At 30.7% G+C, this 18867-nt stretch overlaps 1 protein-coding gene across 1 annotated transcript in view; it reads left to right on the top strand.

The window, feature by feature from the left end:
• The window catches only part of raskol (Ras GTPase-activating protein raskol), a 167262-nt gene that overhangs the window by 58203 nt on the left and 90192 nt on the right, over positions 1-18867 (top strand). The window contains exon 3 of the mRNA XM_068772161.1: positions 12020-12206. Coding sequence (XP_068628262.1) covers positions 12020-12206 — 187 coding nt within the window. The remainder of the gene's footprint in view (positions 1-12019; positions 12207-18867) is intronic.

Genomic DNA, 18867 nt, shown 5'->3' with positions numbered 1-18867 from the left:
CGCAGAAAGGTACTGGTAGTTCTAAGATATTATAATTCAATGATATTGTAACATTTTATATTATCTAAATATACTATCTACTTTTAATTAACAGAAACACATTAAAAAATTTTACACATGTTTTGTTCGAAGTCATTCGTATTAGTTTTAAAAACCAATTTATTTTCGGACAATGCTCTCGTATGATCCTGTTTTACTAGTTGACCATGTTATTTACAAAAATTATAAATAATGCTTTTCGGATATATACTAGATGTTTGGTTGTACATAGTTTTAAAGTCTTCAAAGTAGTGAAACTTTAGCTCATTTATCAGCAAAAAGCTAAAAAGCTTTTTACATCTATTTTCAATCATAAAGTAATCATTTGAAAAATATAATATTTTAATTTATATTTCATATTGGGATGTGATAAACTAATAATTTATAGCAGTACAAAGCCTGTAGGAACAGAAACAATAAGTAATTTTAATATACCGTAATTCGAATATTGAAGATGCTTTTTCTTACTATTATTACGTTATTCATTATTTCTGAAACCACTGATATTTGTACAAAACCCAACATACATTAATTTACTGTATTTAAGTAGTTTATTAATCCCTATATAGGTTTTACACCTAAAAACAATATTGTTGTATATGAAGAAATTAATTAATATTAATAATATTTTTATATAAATAGGTCATTTGTATATTTATTATATGTGTATTAATATTATATTTTGTATTGTTACACGCTATCGGACAGTCGTTCCCTGGATTCTATGTGGACCGAAAGGTAAGATTCGTTGTGTGAATTTGCTAAATTTAGTGTTTTGAACAATATATTTTTTTTGGACTATTCAAACCTGTTAACAAATGTGTTATTTTTATGTCGAAAGTAATTTTTTGGATTTTAAATAGTTTATTCACGTTGTTTATTCTTCTAACCCCGTTGTATGTCGGTGTCATGCTTTGCGTGTTCATTGTACCTTTTCATTGTGTTATAATCAGCGTTTCTCATAATCTAATATCTGCTACATAATAGAGCATTGAATAGGCATAAAACGAGGATTCTAATAACTATTCAATGACTGAAGAAGGTGTTTTTTTTATTAATTTCAATTACAATAGGTGTTTGTGTAATTTATATTTGCACTTTAAGTTATTGAAGAGATATTATCGTGTAATTTAAAATTAACAATGAACTAATTAAAAAGTCAACCTTATTAAGTGTGATACGTCGAAAAAGTTTATACGGACGTTTGCTGTAGATTTTTTTTAGTAGTGGTAAATTAAATTTATGTAACAAATTAGTTTTTTAAATAGTAGCCCATTTTAATCATCGAATCTACGGTAATTTATTTTAAAGATTTTTCACTTTAATATGAATTAATTCTTTTACTTTATAAATGGTCTTTATATATATAAATTCCAAAAATATTGATCGGATAAGTACTCTTACAATTGAACAAAGATATAGGGGATCGAGCACAGACATAAACAAGCCGCGTGCTCGGTACAATTTTGTTATTGTATGTGCGATTTTCTGATTCTTGGAAGCTGTGGTTCATGTGGCGCATGGCGTCGTACCTAAATGGGAACATTGGCTGATGTCATGGCGGCCATGTGTGTCGGACCATGGCGAACTTCACCCGCCAACCGCATTTTACGATTTAATAACACTAAAGTTCACAGGCGCGCTTTTTACTTTTTATTTATTTGCAAATGTATGTAATTGTCATTTAAGTAAAATTAATTTGCAATATAATGTAAAATAAATAATATCGTACTTTTAATTTTTACAAAATTAATTTTTGTGTGTTAATAAGAATATTTTAGGCATATTTGATAATACTTTTCGTTATTATGGGATGTCACAGAAGGGTTTAAACATAATAAAGGATATGTTTCGTAATTATTAAAATATGAAATAAATTACGCACAGGTATCTATAGGTAATCATTAAAGGTATTTCTAGCACAGTAACAAACAGGGATCAAATAACCAGTCTCTTGTATTAATTATTGACGCTGAAAGTTACCCAAAATTAAACTGAAGAATACCAAAAGTACACTAAAAATACCAAATGCGTACTGAAAAATCCTAAAAAATTAACTGATAATTGTCAACTAATAAATGATTTAATGTTTTTCAAGACAGGTACCTTGTCAGTCTATTAATTATTGAATCCTGTAAAGAGTAAAATTATTTTGAGATGTAGTGGACTTACTCCTGTTTTAGTTCTTTTCTTTGGCGTTTTCAAACGCATTCAAAACGTCTTCAGCATCTTGAAATTGTATTCTCCTAAGTTTCCCATTATTTTTGGGAATAATTGAAAGTCGCGTGGTGCAAAGTCTGAAGTGTAAAGGATGACACATTAACTGACACTTGCCATAGTCGAATGTCATGATGAAGCACTGTGTTTCAGTCTCCTGTTAATGTTGTATTGTTTTCGAGAACAATTTTTACCTAATAGCTTGTCCGACCAAAGAACGATATTTAACTTTTGAGATTTGGTTAAAATGTGAGGTATTCATCTATCACGGGGTTTTCTAACGCCTTGATGATCTTGTAAAATTTTTTGAATTTGACAATTACCAGTCAGCTTCGTAGCATCTTGAGCTCACTTCAACTTAACTCTCTTATCAGGCTCTACCTTGTGCCGTACTACTACAATGTTAATTTTAGTAGACAGACTGTTAAAGTGTGCCTCACTGTGATCATACAGTACGACCACGTTTGAACTATTTCAACCAGTTGTAAATAAAAACGAAGACCGAGTCACGAAGACTTGTACAAAAAGAGAAGAAGAATTGTGCAACGAAAATTTTCCCTTGTTACCCATTTATCTATAATGACGCTTAAAAGTTTTATTTAAGTTTCATTGTTGTTGGTACACGAAAAGATAAGTAAAGAGTTTTATTTCAAAATTTTTAAATGAATTTTAAAAACTATGAGTGTCACGTACCCATAAGGATGTAAGTCTTGACTAGTATTGCTGCATAGATTAAAAAATATTCATCATACATGCTTAAAGTTATTAGGTTTCCGAAAATATTTATAGTTCCACCTTTTACCTACCTACCTACCTAAACTATACTTATTACTTATTACACGATTAACGCTGCAGTTGATTATTCCTTTGTGCATAAAGCGAGAACTGATTTTTCTTATTAAAAAATGTAAATAGGATTCATATCGTTAAGACGTTTTTATATTAATTAAATTCTTGTGGTTTTATCTTTGACCTTATAATATAATACAATACCAACATAATACAATATTCCTTACATCTTTCGTAGCAATATTGTATTACTCGGTAGGTTAATTAATTTTAACTTTGTGTTATAATTCGAAGACATAATATTTACGTAAGATAAGCTTGAGTAGAATTGTATTTTTAAAGTATAAAAAAACAACGGCTATCTGTCGTATATTTTTGTGTGCTGAGATAAGAGCAACGTGAACTATATATGTATACACTTAAAACAATTACAAAAAAGGTGTTTACGTATATTGTTAAAGCGGTTGAAATACAGATTATGAATAAATGTTGATTCGGACATTAATTATATTGTAAGACATCTTTTTTCTATATAAGTAACGTCGATTGAACCTGGAGAAATTTACACCGTATGGTAGAGGCTAGAATATTTTTATTGTTCGTAAAATATTTGAAAATCGGTAACTGATTAGTACAAGCCTGCGGGACTCTAAGACTACGATAGGCATATCGTGATCCTACCTCCCACGGCGAAGATAGCTAAACCCACTATCTTCGCATTACATTGTTTAACTGAGAACAAATGCGACTATATATTTACAGTATTCTTTCGCCGGTCATTAAATTATGTGCTTAAATATCTTAACTGTTTGCTGCCATTTTATCATAACGTTCCCACCACATAGTTATTTGAGCAAATCGCACTGACTCACTTCGACTGGTGTCACTGAACTCGAGTTCAAAAGGTGATTAAATTTGCCTTTTGCTTTGTTACGTTCTTCTGGTCAATTTATATAAGTTATTTTAATTAAATCATGTTATCTCACTATAATGAAATTTATGTATGTATCAACTAAAAACGTTTGTTTTTCATCTTTGCAGTGTATAAAGAATGTGTTAGTAATGGACGAAAATTGGTTTTATTGAACCAGTAACTGTGTGTATTTCAGTAAAGTACAGATAGCGAACGCGTACAATTAAATAAAAATCCGACTAAAGCGAGTATTAGAATCAAAAGATTCCATAACTATGTATAATAGATGCGGAGGGGATCGCGCTTTGCAGCAACACAGCGCCCCTATAAAATATTCTTCACGGCGCAGTAAAATAAAATAACCGTCCAGGGTGAACCAAGCCTCTTTGATTCAATCGACAATAAAACAATAAAGAATCGAGAATTGTGAGCACAACGTTCGTAGATAGTCAATGTGTCTCTTGAATATCGAGTGACCGTCTCTTTTATTGAACACAGCATCGTTTCTATTTTCGTACTGTTGAATTGCAGCTATTTTAAAACATGCCTTATATAAGCTCAGTGTTACTAATTGATTTTAAACCAAAAAACTTTTTATTTTAATGCAATCGCTGCTTTCTATTTCCGATCATTTTAGTTAATAAAAAGATACAAAATATCGTGACTAATCTCATGAACGATATGTGATAAATTCTTTTTGCTACTGCCATTTTTTTAAAAATTCACAATTATATATCTTAAGAAAATCCATCAAAATATTAAAAAACTTATAGTTCATAGTAAACAAAGTATGGCACGAGAATCTATCAACAAATAAAATATTGGTATAAAAGTTTAATGAAGTATCTTGTTGTTACTTCATGGTCATTATTTCAGCCCAAAAAAACTCACTACGATATATATATCGCCCCGCTTAGCAGACCAGATGGTGATCCGCGTAAGGTATTACGGTACGCAGAGGACGATACTGCTCATCCTCTGGTAAATTGTTTGTGAGCAGTGGCAATCGTTTATAATTAAAGCACAAAGTGTGAATTATACAAGATTGTATCCAGGGAATCGAACCCGCGACCTATGATTGCAAGTCTCTTCTACCGCGGGGCTACCACCGTTAAGTCACGGTATTATATTGCATTCCCTTGACATATGTTTTTTTTATAATTAAATCAAATAAGCTAGCAGTTATAGAGAACTGTAGAAAAATTGCGAATATGATATATAACATGTGAAAATATCACAGAACTACTGCTGCTGTCTGTCGTAATATAATGTTTGTTTTTTCAGGCCAAACAAAATCGTATTACATTGTAAAGAATTCTTTTTTAATTTATTGGAAATTAATAATTTTTATTATTTTTAACTACGACAATTTTTTGTATTGTATATTTTTTTTGTTATTGAATTAAAAGTTTTAGCGAGCTTTATATTTATATAATCAGGTTGTGATAATCATGCACAATATTTTCAAATAAATTAAATTGTAGATTATTAAGAGTAAAACACCTGTAGTGTTAGCAGTAAGTTTAGACTGTCTTAAGCAGTTAAAAAACACATAAAATTTATTTTTTTAATTTTATCACGGTTTCGCTTAAAAATATCAAAACAGTCTTTCAATTTATGTTAATTATTAACGTATTTATGATGGTTCATCCGGCCTGTTGGAATAGTAAAATTTCCTGTATTTAATAGTATTCACAAAAGACAAATTAAAAGACGAAGGCGTCTTGGGAGATCTACATAGCCATTACCATACAAAGACAAGAAACCAACATTGTTTTTGACAATGTAGGCGAAGCATAAACTTAGAAACACATTGATCTCGCTTTGTCAATGGAGGGGTCTGACAAGTTTAAAATCTGCACACATACCGATGTACGATGTGTAACGGTATCGGCTGTATATTACTTGATACAGCAGCGCACGTGTTCATTATACAACACCCATCCTGTTCTAGACTCCTTTTATCTGAACTCATTGCTTTGATTTACACACGACTGTTTCTACGTTTGTATTAGATGACATGTCTCATTGATGTATGCTTACTTGTGATAGTGCAATATAATGTATTACAATATTTTGCTGCTTGTTCAATAATATTTACAAGTGCGTCTTGTATTTTATTCAAACTATTGATGTTCTGTTAATCATGGTTTTATTACAATCAATAATTCACTTTTAACATTTATAATCAAATTTTACTTCTTTATACATATACTTGAAGTTACGGATCTAAAGAGTGATTGGTAATAGGTGTAAAGCTTTAAAAAGGGAATGTTTAGCGAATTTGTCCGCAAAAATTTTAAAGTTTTTGGACCTTTTTTTAAGTTATCTTATTTAAAATTATCGCTCTGAAATATGTTACATTAATTATTTTTTTCTTTTGGAATGCGACAGGCTAATAGCTTCTGTCAGTACAAAGTTTGCAGGGACAGATAGTAAACAATAATTCATATTAGAATGTAATAATCATAATTTTGATAAACATTTTTCGTATTATATTATTACTAGATAGATTTTTCAAAAAGATGTACTGATTTAAGGCTTGGTCGGCAATTAGTTCACATTTTGTTTAAAATAGTTCATATAATAATAATGGGGGCTTACTGTTATCTACAAGATGTATTAGTTATTATTAGGTGATGGCGCAAAACATAATCAGTCATAAAATAATAAATTATTTACAAGTGTTTCTGTGTTGCGAGAGAATGCGACAAGTAGTCCTTGACCAGGTCGATGTGGCATCTGCCGAAAGCATGCGTAATTAATTTGGAGGCAAGTTTTTGTCTGACTATTCTTTGTGGGTGACGTAATTTTATAAAATGATATATCACATACCTCCATATCATTATGTGTTAACACTAAACATAAAAATTCGCTGACAGTTAAAATTTAAATTTAAGATTTCTTAAATCTAACTTAAATTATTATTTTATTTTATCCTCATAAGTATTTAAATAATAACACTTAAATAAAGTTGCAAATTAAAAAGGTAAGACGATAAAAATAATTAACATGTGTTAAGATGTTTCAATGAATTTTATATCTTTAATGTTATTTTTGATGTATTTAATAATTGAAAAGTTTTGCCATTGGATAATAGTGGTTTTAGAAATCATATTTTTAAATGGCCTATAATCAGAATCGACTACAAAAATGTAAATGAAGTATATTACATAACCTGTGCGATATTACGGATAAAACTAGTCTGTTAAATGAGTGTTATTTAGCACTGACACAAACCTGATGTAAGCTCATAATCGCAAGACTGGTTTTATATTTGTTTATAAAATTTGAAAAGTATTTCGTGACCAAAAAAATATTGGGGACTTGATTGTAATATATTCTTTGAAAACATATGACAATGACGACCCCCTTATTTTATAAATTTACTATCGTAAAAATAATTCATGTGTTATATAACTAATCTGAATAAATTACAATATATAGATAAGACTAGGCGAGTAGATCTGGTTTGGACCCTTCTTATTTATAGAATGAACAACAAAGGTCCATTGGGAAGATATTGAATTACAAATGTCAACAAGTTCCTGCACCAATTGTTTTGGCCGCGATGACATGATTGCCCTGAGTCATCAATGTTGTGTTCGCCCTTAATGTCTAACTCTTCCACTCGGGACTTCAAAGATGTAATAAACAAAGCCACAAAGTTCAGTTTTGTACATATATAGATACGTTTTTCCTCTGGACAATAATAATAAACAATGTGTTATAGTTTTAGTTTTTATGGGCTTACTGTTAATTTTTATTGAAACAGATGAATCATTTTGTAAACTACATTTTGTGCTTTATTAGATTTGTTTGTGGTATTGGTTCTTTGACCTATTTATAGCATTCTAAAAACGGACATGATTTCGGGCGGGTGTTTATATTTTGTGCATCTCGCCTTTTTACATATTTTAACAACTGGGTCACTCTCCACGAGGATCGGTACTCGATAAATGTAATTTCCACACTCCTCTTTTTATATTTTATGCGAAAAATATTAAAATCAAAGCTTTCAAAGTTTTAAAATGTTTTGTATATTTTAATATTAAATAGCACGTTGCGCTATAAAGTCAAGAATTAAAATATGTAAAATGTATATTAATTTATGGGTTTTGTAGAAGATTTTAATATGTAACTACAATTGTTTACAACGTTATATATGCGTTATCGGGTCAATGTGCATATAAAAACAATTTTCGAATAAATTGAGACGTTAGTCTGTTTCTCTATGCAAACGGTGCTTCATTCTAAGGATAGACTTAATACATGGAAATATAATACTTATATCAGTTATTGGTAAGGGTGTAAGAATGTGTTTACATTGTGTAACAAAATGTCAGTCAAGTTCAGTCAACGAAAACAATATGGTGTATATTAATCATCTAAAAGGATAAACTTTTAAATTTAAAAAAAAAATATTTAAAAACCACGAGACTGATATTAAAAATAAAATTTGCTATTTATGTATCTTAAAAAAGGCTCTCCCGTGTAAACATGTTTTTATTTGTTGACCGCAACCATTTGTCCCTTAAACTTGGATGAAAAAGTGCGGTTGAAAAATAGCTACTAACTCTGCACGGCGAATATAGTACAGTGAAATTATTGGTCTGGTGAGATGTACCATTTCATATCTTAACCTGCACAAACATTGTGTATGAATATATATGTGCGTGTATATATATAATCATCATTTCAGTCGTAGAAGGTTCTGATAGAAATAAGTCACTCTCATAGATTTTCAATAAGACCGGTTAGAAGCGGCTTGCATCCAGCGTCTTCCTTTCTTTTTCGTCTATCCACCGAATCCCATTCTACGCTGCGCTTGCCACACCTCGGTTTTCACTCAAGAACCTAAAAGTCTATAAATTCTTTGTGCTATGTGACGTGCCTACTGTCACTTCAATTTGCCTATCCGCTGGGTTATGTCTCTTACTCTCGTTCTTCTACGGATCTCCTCACCCATTAAATAGATGTTATTTTAGCATTACGTTTACACTTACCTATAGTTAAGATCTTCGCTCGTCTCGATATTTGTTTGTATGAAAAATTATAACTTAAATGTTCTAATCATTAAAGATGTAAAACACTCGCATATTATTATATTTAAAAGATGAATAATATGTTTATCTACTAAACTAACGATATTACCTCGGTGTGCGGGGGTAGGTGCTTACTTTCAGAGCTTACGTCTTGTTAATTAAGGCAAGTTTATGTTCTGAATATGCTACGATAAGATTACTTTAGTTTATATTGATTGGAGGATTGGTTACGTCATTCAATTAATTATTAGTAACAGTAAAGACAATTATCTTGTGCGTAATAATGTTGTTCTATTTTACGAAAGTATGGTATCTGGTCATTGGTTACAATAGAAATGTCTTGGGAATGATTTATAGTTATCTACATTTAAATGTCAGGTGACCACGCCATTTAACACGTCAAGCACAATCACGTACATTCTTTTGTATATAGTCACTTTAAATGTAAACTTTTGTAATAGAAGCATTCTCAGTTGAGTATTTGTAATTATTCCATATACAGATAATATAGTGAACAAATTCTCCTTATAATGGAGATACTGTGTAACAGTGCGTTTATTGCGACGGATATTAGCTTGGGTAGTATTATTATAGGAAGGTTCATATTACGGAATCTAATGATTGATAGAAAGTAAATCGTTGTTGTCAGATGATATTTATTAAAAATAAAGTATAGGTTATTATGAGCTATACATTAAAATTGCACAATTGCCGATGTAAAGTATGCTGCATTTTTTAAACGAATTTATATCAAGATAACTTTGTTTTAAAATATTTATTTTGTATTGTGCTTTCTTTGACTCTGTCCATGTGTCATATTGTTTGCCATCCAAAAATACACCTGGATAACGGACTTTTGTTTATAATTAGTCTTTATATATTCTAAATTTGGAATTAAAATATTTACAAACATAAGCATAAGTGATATACGTGGGTGTATTCACACCCAAGAGTGTCACTGCACCAACTAGTAGTACCAGTCCATTTATTAGGAGTACAATAACACACACATCTGCCAATAGTGTCAAACGAGACTTGCTTAATTTGTTTCGCACGCATTACGCGACGATGCATACAGCTCTTACATATAGTAATTACTTCTAATGGTCGTCTCACATTCCCTTATTACTGAAGCTATTAATATCGTAACTCTTCATTACGTCTAATGATTTTTACGAGTGTACTATATAACTATATTCTTATAATATATTTGTTGTCTGATTGTTATACACTACGACATTGTATACACTTTAACTATTTTTTTCCAAATATATTATAATTTATTTTCATCAAAGCAGAGTAAATTGACTATGTATTTCATAAAATGTTGATAGGATGCACGAAGATTTAAGAGCGGATAGAATGTAGCTTCGATTAACGGATGATATTTTTTTTCTTACTTGTTATAATGTCACACATTCAGATAATGTATAAGTAATAATGAATTGACAAATGTACTACCAACTGCGAAACTCGAGGAAGGTGTGACTAATTCAAGAACTTTTGTTATTTTTTAAGACACAAGGAAATGTAAAAGTTGTAAAGTAGTAAAAATCCACACTTGAATAATTTTGATGGATATACCAAAACCCAAGTTTTATTTCTTCAGAGCGAAAAACGTATAAAGAGATGCAGGATATCTGGCGATGTAGATAAATCGGGTCGCATAATTTTAAGCTCGCCGTTTTAGATATCCATGTGCATGTAACAGGAAACTTGAGTGAAATAATTATTTACATTTCCTGCAGCATAAATTGTAGTGTATTTACTAAATACTTCTCAAAATTTGACGTTTTTGTACCTTATATTTTCTACTGTATAAATAAAATATTTGTCCCCCGCACGCTTCGCGTCGCTGCAGGCCCCCTTGAGGTAGGAAGTTTGTAAAATCATTAGCGGACATTTACTGGTCAAAAGAAATATTCTACCCAAATTTAAAGTATTTAAGCCTTATGTTCCCTGAGATATCGTGATGAGTCAGTGTATAGGCAGAAGTCTTTTACACAAAAAAAATAGGTTACTAGATCTTTTATAACTAAAATATATAACAATAATAATTTTTTTAGATCAAAGAAACGAAGAAGTGAATTTACTTAATTAATTAAATATTTTTACTAGCTCAATAATTCACATTAAAACCGAAATCGTTTTCGGGTTTTTGTTAGGGATCCTTTAATAAAACTGATGCTTGTTCTGATTTCGCTACGATGGCAAATTGTGAAATTTATGTTATCACGTCGCATGCGTTACCATTGCCTACTTGTTGCTTTCCTACTTTAATTACATGCGTGTCATTATTTTACATACACATCCACGATTATAGTTGCATTCTCTGTGGGAGTTGTAGTAGATGTTGTTTATAAAACCATAAAAAATCATATTTATCTTTTGCAAGTTTTCCTTTGAGATACAGTTCACAATTAATTATTAAATTTACCTTTACGGTTTAAAATATTGGACGACATACAGTTTGCTACCTCAGTATGAATTCGCGTATCGGCCATAAAATATTGTCATAACTTTTGTTAATAATAATAATTATTAATGCTAAAGCTACATGTTATTATTAACAAATATTATTGCTAATTTCTTAGAATACATGGTCCTGTAATACTTTCTTTCGTTGTGTTGAAATAGTTAATCTTTATTGATATTTACCGTACTATTATTATTTCACGAAAATAAATTATTTAAGACCCACTTTAAAGTGTTATCCACTGGTAGAGACGCATGTAAAACTGGAACATAAATAGATGCGTCAATCATCCAAGCGCTGTCAAAATGAATACTGTTGCGCTGTTTGGTTTTGTTTGTAACTACAATACCTATTAACTTTTTTATGTTTAGTTCTGTTATACGTTCTGTTAAATCTGCTAGGTTTTTTAAAATATATACTTCCCTTTCACTGTTATTTTAGAAAAATTCTAGCCTAGTACAGACTAGTAAGATTTACTAAAACACATGTGTTATGAGTTATTTAATTCTACAAATAATGACCTCAATATTTGTTCAACAGAATTCGAACAACAATGGCGAATACTCAACGCGTAGTTTGCCTCGAGTCAGAATAGACGCTGGATCTAACGCCGCAAACGCTGGCGTAAGATTACGATGCTGGGCAGCGCCACCATCTATCACAGAGGAAGAAATAGAAGATGATATTGAAGAAGACGCTGTCTCACTGCGTGCAGTACCTGTCCAAGGTAAGTTTTTAAATATGTGTAACTGAAAACTTTGTAGTTTTGACGAAATATCATGTTTAAAAATATATCCTGACTGGCTTATTCACTAACAAATAAATACAATTTTTAACACTTGATCTTGTATTGCCATCTAGCGATGAATAGGGTGCTTAGAATATCGGCAAGAACAATAACGTACTAGGCTAGAGTCGTATCAATGTTGTAGAAGACCGTTAGATGGCGCTATATAGAAATAGCTCTATGGCGCTATAAAGTCAGTATATGTGGCGCGTGCTGCCTTTTACGTGCAATGTTTTGCAAAGTTTTTGAATATTTATTTATAATAATTGGTTTAAATAAAAAATAATTGCAAATGAATTACAGTAGTATATATGAATATGTGCGAACTACTTAGGTTTTTTAAAAAGGATCATTTTTAAATTATTTAATTAGCTTAACTTGTAATATTGAGATAGGAAAACTAGAGACATTTTCAAGTTTAATTCATTGGTTTATTTCTTTTGAAATGCTTTCGTTAAAAAAAAGTACCTCTGAGAGTCTGCACAAGGATGTCTACTAGTCTGGAAATATTACACGAATACGTCATTACCTGGAGTCTGAAGATGGTGTTTCGTGTTCTATAATTCAGGGTACTGTGAACGCTTTCTGACGAGTGTCGTGGAGCTATGAGAGTTCCAGGATTTGTTTACATTGCCGAGAAGATATCACCATAATTTTGCTGCGCAGCAAAATAACTATATTGTATTATATTTATATTACACAGTATCTAATTAAACAAAACTGTGAAAGAAAATTAAGTTCTGTCTTATTGTAAATTATTAAAAATTTTATCGCAAAATAGATTACATAATTATTGTTACGGGGTAAAAGATTTTTAAAATACTTCTTATTTTGAGGAAAAATATTTCTATTATTTGTTAAAGAAACCAACTTTTAATTATCTTTACCTTGCTAGTGCTATCTATAGCAGTTACAACACAGTACATTAATGTGTTTAAAGGTTAATTACTGAACGCTGTACTTTGGTAGAAGCAATGTAGTTTTGAAATGGTTGTTGGTCGTCATTGGTCTCAGACTAGGGGAACCAAAATTTTGACAATAGACGTTTTATATTGGTATTGCGAGAAAAAATAAGCGTATGTTAACATAGAGGGAGCAGCAAACAATATAGGGAACAAAAGCGTGTTGAGAAAAATATGCTTGGATTTCAAAACATTTTCGCTAGTGGATTGGAGCTCTCGTAGATTGCTACAGTAAAAAAAGTGTTAGATGAAGTAGATAACATAATAAACCAAACACAGTAACGCATAGAAATAACACAATTGAGGTTTCAGTTTAAATAATTTATTCTCAAAAAAATTTAAGTTTCAACGATACATTTTACTAAATTATTATAACTACTTTTTTTTTCAAAACAAGCGGATGGATCTCTTCATAAAATGAAGTATGAATATATCTTTCTTTCGGTAATTTGTTTTGAAAGGTTTAGGTCGATTTTGTGTAAAGTTGATTTAGGTTTAATATAGTACATTTTTCAAATAATTCTCTAAAATTTATGTATATTTATAGATATTGTTTTAATTATGTGGATGATTATTAGGGAGAACAGTTAAGTGGTATCACGTTTTAATTTTTTTGATTATAGTCGTTTTAGGACTTTTCTCTCAACTTTTACAAATAAAAAATAACCCCGATGTTTCATCGGTAAAACAGTATTTCTTAGATTATAATAAATGTACAAAGTGTAGGTGTGAGCGTACCTCACGAACGCTCACACGTTCTAGTCATTATTATGCGGTGTACATAAGCCCAGATTATCACAGATTACTTGCGATCTATATTTTAATCCATCTACATATCATGCTTAATTAAATAGGGAGAAATGAATAATGTTAATATATATGCAGATTAATATACAGTTGTTGCAGAGTAGAAAATTTATGGCCTAAAATAAATTCTTGGTATGAGGTTACCCAGTGTATTATTTGAAGTAAAAAGAATTTGATCAAAAAGAAGAATGTGTCTCCGGACAGCCTTTTTATGTTTTTTGGGAAAATTCTACATGGAATGACGCTGAACTCTACTCTACCGGCTACAAGTCCACAGTTTTTTTGACTCATTTTGTCATAACTACGGAAACCTCTTGGTAGACTGCTGTAGATTCAATGGAGGTAGCCTAGTATCTTAATGTCTTAGGATAGAGATGCAGCACTTCGCACGTAATCATGACAACGGGAATTAGCCGCATCACGGTGGGGTCAGGACAATCTCCATATACCCTACTGTGTAGACACTGTCAAGGGAAAGCAGAACGGACACCGGTATAGTGGCAAGGAAGACACCCGCGCACCCATCCGGCACCAATCGATTACAGGCAGCTTTTTACTCCTCTATCGGCCGCATACTTAGAACTTTTTATACTGTCCTACCGACGACATTTTCGAAAGGAATGCATTTGAATACACTGCGGTATATCCGAACAGTGACTTACAGTCCTTCGTTTCGCTTCAATGATTTGGAAAGTTTTACGCTTCGTTGAATTCGATGTGTAAAACTTATAGGATTTTATATGTACATAAATTTTATAATGTATGTGCATTCATTTATATTAAGAAAGTTTAATGCTACGCCAACAGGGCCGTATACACGTGAATATCAATAACAAATTCTTAAATATTTATTTCCTATTAATTATTCGAATTATCTAATATAAAAACTAGTAGACTATGGGTAAAAAATTCATAATCGAATAATTAGTTATTAGTATTATAATATGTTTTTTTCTTGAAATAAATACGTTTGATAAAATAAATATTTAAAACACTTTTACATTGTAGTATAGGTTAGTAAAATATAATACAAAGCAGAATAAACAAAGGTCGCCGTCCGTTAGTCTGGCACAGTGAAGCTAAAACGAGCACAATTGCAAGTCTGCCGTATTAATTGATACGGCTCCATCAAATTGCGGGCGGGTTTACCAAGCAATGAGTAATCAGACAAACCGGGGAAAATATTTTTAATATTAATTTTTTTTTTCAATATTAATATTCAAGTATGACTCGATAAGATGATTGAATGTTAATATGCCTTGTGTATGAAATGCTATGTGTTTTGACATACTTCTACTAATATTTAAATAATTCGCAATGTTTCTGGTTAAAAGCGTTCTATTTAGATTTAAAAAAAAATTAGTGTAGTGTTTTAAATAGAGTTATTAAACTCAGTCAAAAAACAATGCGAACATTTCACGGAATTTTAGTAGATGTTGTTTTTAAAAGGGGTCCTAATATTAATAAATATTCCCCAGTTATATAAACTGTAATTTTTATCACACGTATACAATATACATTCAAGCCATTACAAAACCTAAAAGAACATTAGTTAAAATCATTGTACGATTTATAATGCATGACACAAAAATGCTTCGGCTACGGGAAACGGTAGCTTCAGACTATTCTAAAAATACGTCTCGAAAATCAATGAAAAGGAAGTCGAAAATAAAAGAAACGAGATTTCTAATTATATGGAATATTTAATGCAATGTCGCTCTGGAGTAAATTGCTATTTAAATTTTAGTTACAAATATAACATTTGTAGAACACAAAGTTTGTAATTTCATTTTTTGGATCTTCATTAATATTTTTTTAATATTAGAATGCGACAGGTTACTTACTTCTAGCAATAAAAAGTTTGCAGATACATATAGTAATTTTAAATTTTTCTTATTATATGTATTACGTTATTAACTATTTTTGAAACCATTTATTTATGGATAGGATGAGCCCTATGTTCATTGACAGCAAATGAGGTATAAATTCACCCTTTTAAAGTTTTTATATCTTACTTGCTTATTCTCTGTAGAAGTACATGCTGTTAGCCCGAAGGGCTTTCCATCTTCATCTGAGATGAGTTCACGGAGCGGAAAAAAGTCAAAGAATAGTTTCTGGTACCGAGAATCGAACTCGAGCCTCCTAAGTGAGAGCTACGTATTCTAGCCACAAGACCATATTGGATATTATTATATATCTATTTTCTGTCAACCTGTAATAAATAATAATTAAATTAATATTCATTTCTTTGAAAATATTGCATATATGGTATTGTAAACGTGCATGCATGTATGTTATTTAAATACTTAATACAGCTATAAAACATTTGATTAACTATATATTTCTTTTTAATTAACGAAACCGTCTTCTATTATTGTTGTCCTTAGAGAAAATATGGAGACGATTGACGCTTTTAAAATAGCAGTACGTTACCGTCTTCTCAATCAGAGGGCTTTAAATTTAGAACCAACTAAACTTTTGTACCTAGTGAATATTAAACATAAAAATTTCAAACAATGATAAATTTAGTTTTCTTTTTTTTACATAATTCATGAGACATAAGTATAAGCTGAATAATGCGTTTTTAATTGTTAACACAAAACTTAATAAAACTTGCAAATGACTTTTCCCTTTATATTAGATTATTGTACGGGGGCGATGCCTTTGGTTTGTCATTTAACGCGAAACCTGACTCATTGTTGGGACTAATAGGGAAGCAAGATGTGGCTTGACTTGCCGCCACGTCCCTGTTAGGCTAGGTGACGCCCGACCTGAATAATTAATCGCTCGCATAAAATTTATTACACGTTCGCTGCAAATAAAACACCGTCGTCTGTTACCTTAATATAAAATCACGTGAAATAAGAAGCGATGATTGACAAACACTCAATTGTTTTGGTCTAATTGAAAAAAGAGTTTATTAGAATTTATGTATTCAACATAATTTTACCTGGACGCAGGAAGCTCTACAATTTCAATGATTGATTAGAAGCCGCCTGCGCCTAGCGTCATCCGAAGATCTTAAAAAGGTCGTCTGTCAACTCATAGCTAGACAGCAAAGGATCTGTCTATAGTCAACACATAACCTTAAAGCTCAGAGCGGTCATCTGTTCTGCGTGCTATGTGGCCCGATCATTGCAACCTAACTTATCAAGTCGTTGGACTAAATCGGTTACCTTCGTTTGTCTGCGGATCTTCTCCTTCCAGATTTAACCTCGAACAAAAATCATGAGAACTTGGCAATGGGGTCCAAAGTCATCTTTCAGTGCTGCAAGTCATCACTTGTAACACATCGGTTGTAAATCTTAGTCTTATGACACTGAAACACGTATTGGACGAGACGTATGGTATACATGAGTTCTTTTATATTGTTGTTGTTTAATTATCTACTAGTACATATAAAAAATGACAATTACAATAATCGACGCCTAGATGTGAAGAACAACGATACGCACCAATAAACTCCGTTCTTCAATTTCTATTAAATTATCGTGTTTTCCCCATTAGCGTTGTTGCTGTATTTACAGTAGGAATTAATACGACGTAATTCTTTTTTAAAGAATTATTATTAAATCACTAATAATCATTTTTGTCCATGTCAGTGATGAATCCTTTGAATAATTTAATAACTTTGGAAAAATTATTATGTTTATATAAATATGTATATATCATTATTTAAACAACCCAACCAAACTATATTATTTATTCAGACTATTACTTCCACTAGAACAGACAGAAAGCTTACGAACTCAATCTGCGAGTTGTTTATACAACAAAACATTCCAGACAAATAGGTACCACGTCCACGTATTGTTCTTGCAATAATATTATTGACTGAATTGACATGTTTGATTTCTTTGTATAAATTTATCTTAGCAATTGATAGATAATGCCGACAATTTAATTCGATCTAAAAACTGGTTTAAGCCAACCGCTATTAACAAATAACTTAAAAAAATACATGTTTTTACTAATTGACTAATAGTAAATACGCTTGTTGACATGAAAATTGTATATCACTTTTCAGAGATAATTTTAAAAAATAAATAAATTGCCTAAATGTCGATGTCGATCTAAAATATTGTCTAAATTTGCTTCTAAATTTAAATTAAACTTTTCAGAAGGTATTTATTACATGTCTTAATAATGTGTTTTTCATTCCAAAATTTTTAATTTTTTTTTTAAATAAACTTAGTAAATTTTTTTTATATATTAGGTAATTTAAACAATATTTAAGTATATATTCATTTACTTTAAAAATTACTTCAAATGCAATGAAAATTGTGGTATTGAATTTGCATGTTCTATGAAGTTCTTGCCATTTCAAGTCTCGTATGAAAATTGTACAGTTTCCATTTAAGGCGTGTCCAAGTTTGCATTCCCGGCTTCACCAGTCATTCGTTATTGAACTTTCATGAAAATAGCGGCCGTGTCGGAAGCCATATTATATTTTATCTGTGGCCTTTGTATTGAGAATGTATCGTGTACAGTTTTAAATAAAAAAAAATTTTTTATTAACGTTAATACTCGTAGTAGGTTGTTAATCCAGGCAATAAGGGATAAATGTAATTTTTTGATGATCCTGTAAAACTATTATCAGATGCTTTTTAACAATGATTATTATAAATATCAAGCATTGAAACATCTAGTTGCTGTCAACCGTTTATTTTAAAAGTAACGGAGTTCCTATATTTTTGGTTGTAAATCAACATAATTAACAAATTCTTGGAATATATTTTCACGATATTGAAGTTAAAAATAATAGTTTTAAAATATTTATAGCTCTGTCACTGATTAACACAAGAAAATCTTGTATTTAATTTGTGACTAAC

The sequence above is a fragment of the Battus philenor genome, unplaced genomic scaffold (assembly GCF_028537555.1).
Source record: "Battus philenor isolate CCGP_79_NKW_IND1 unplaced genomic scaffold, ilBatPhil1.0.hap1 SCAF_5, whole genome shotgun sequence".
NCBI classification, from domain to species: domain Eukaryota; kingdom Metazoa; phylum Arthropoda; class Insecta; order Lepidoptera; family Papilionidae; genus Battus; species Battus philenor.
This window is presented reverse-complemented; position numbering and strand designations above follow the sequence as displayed.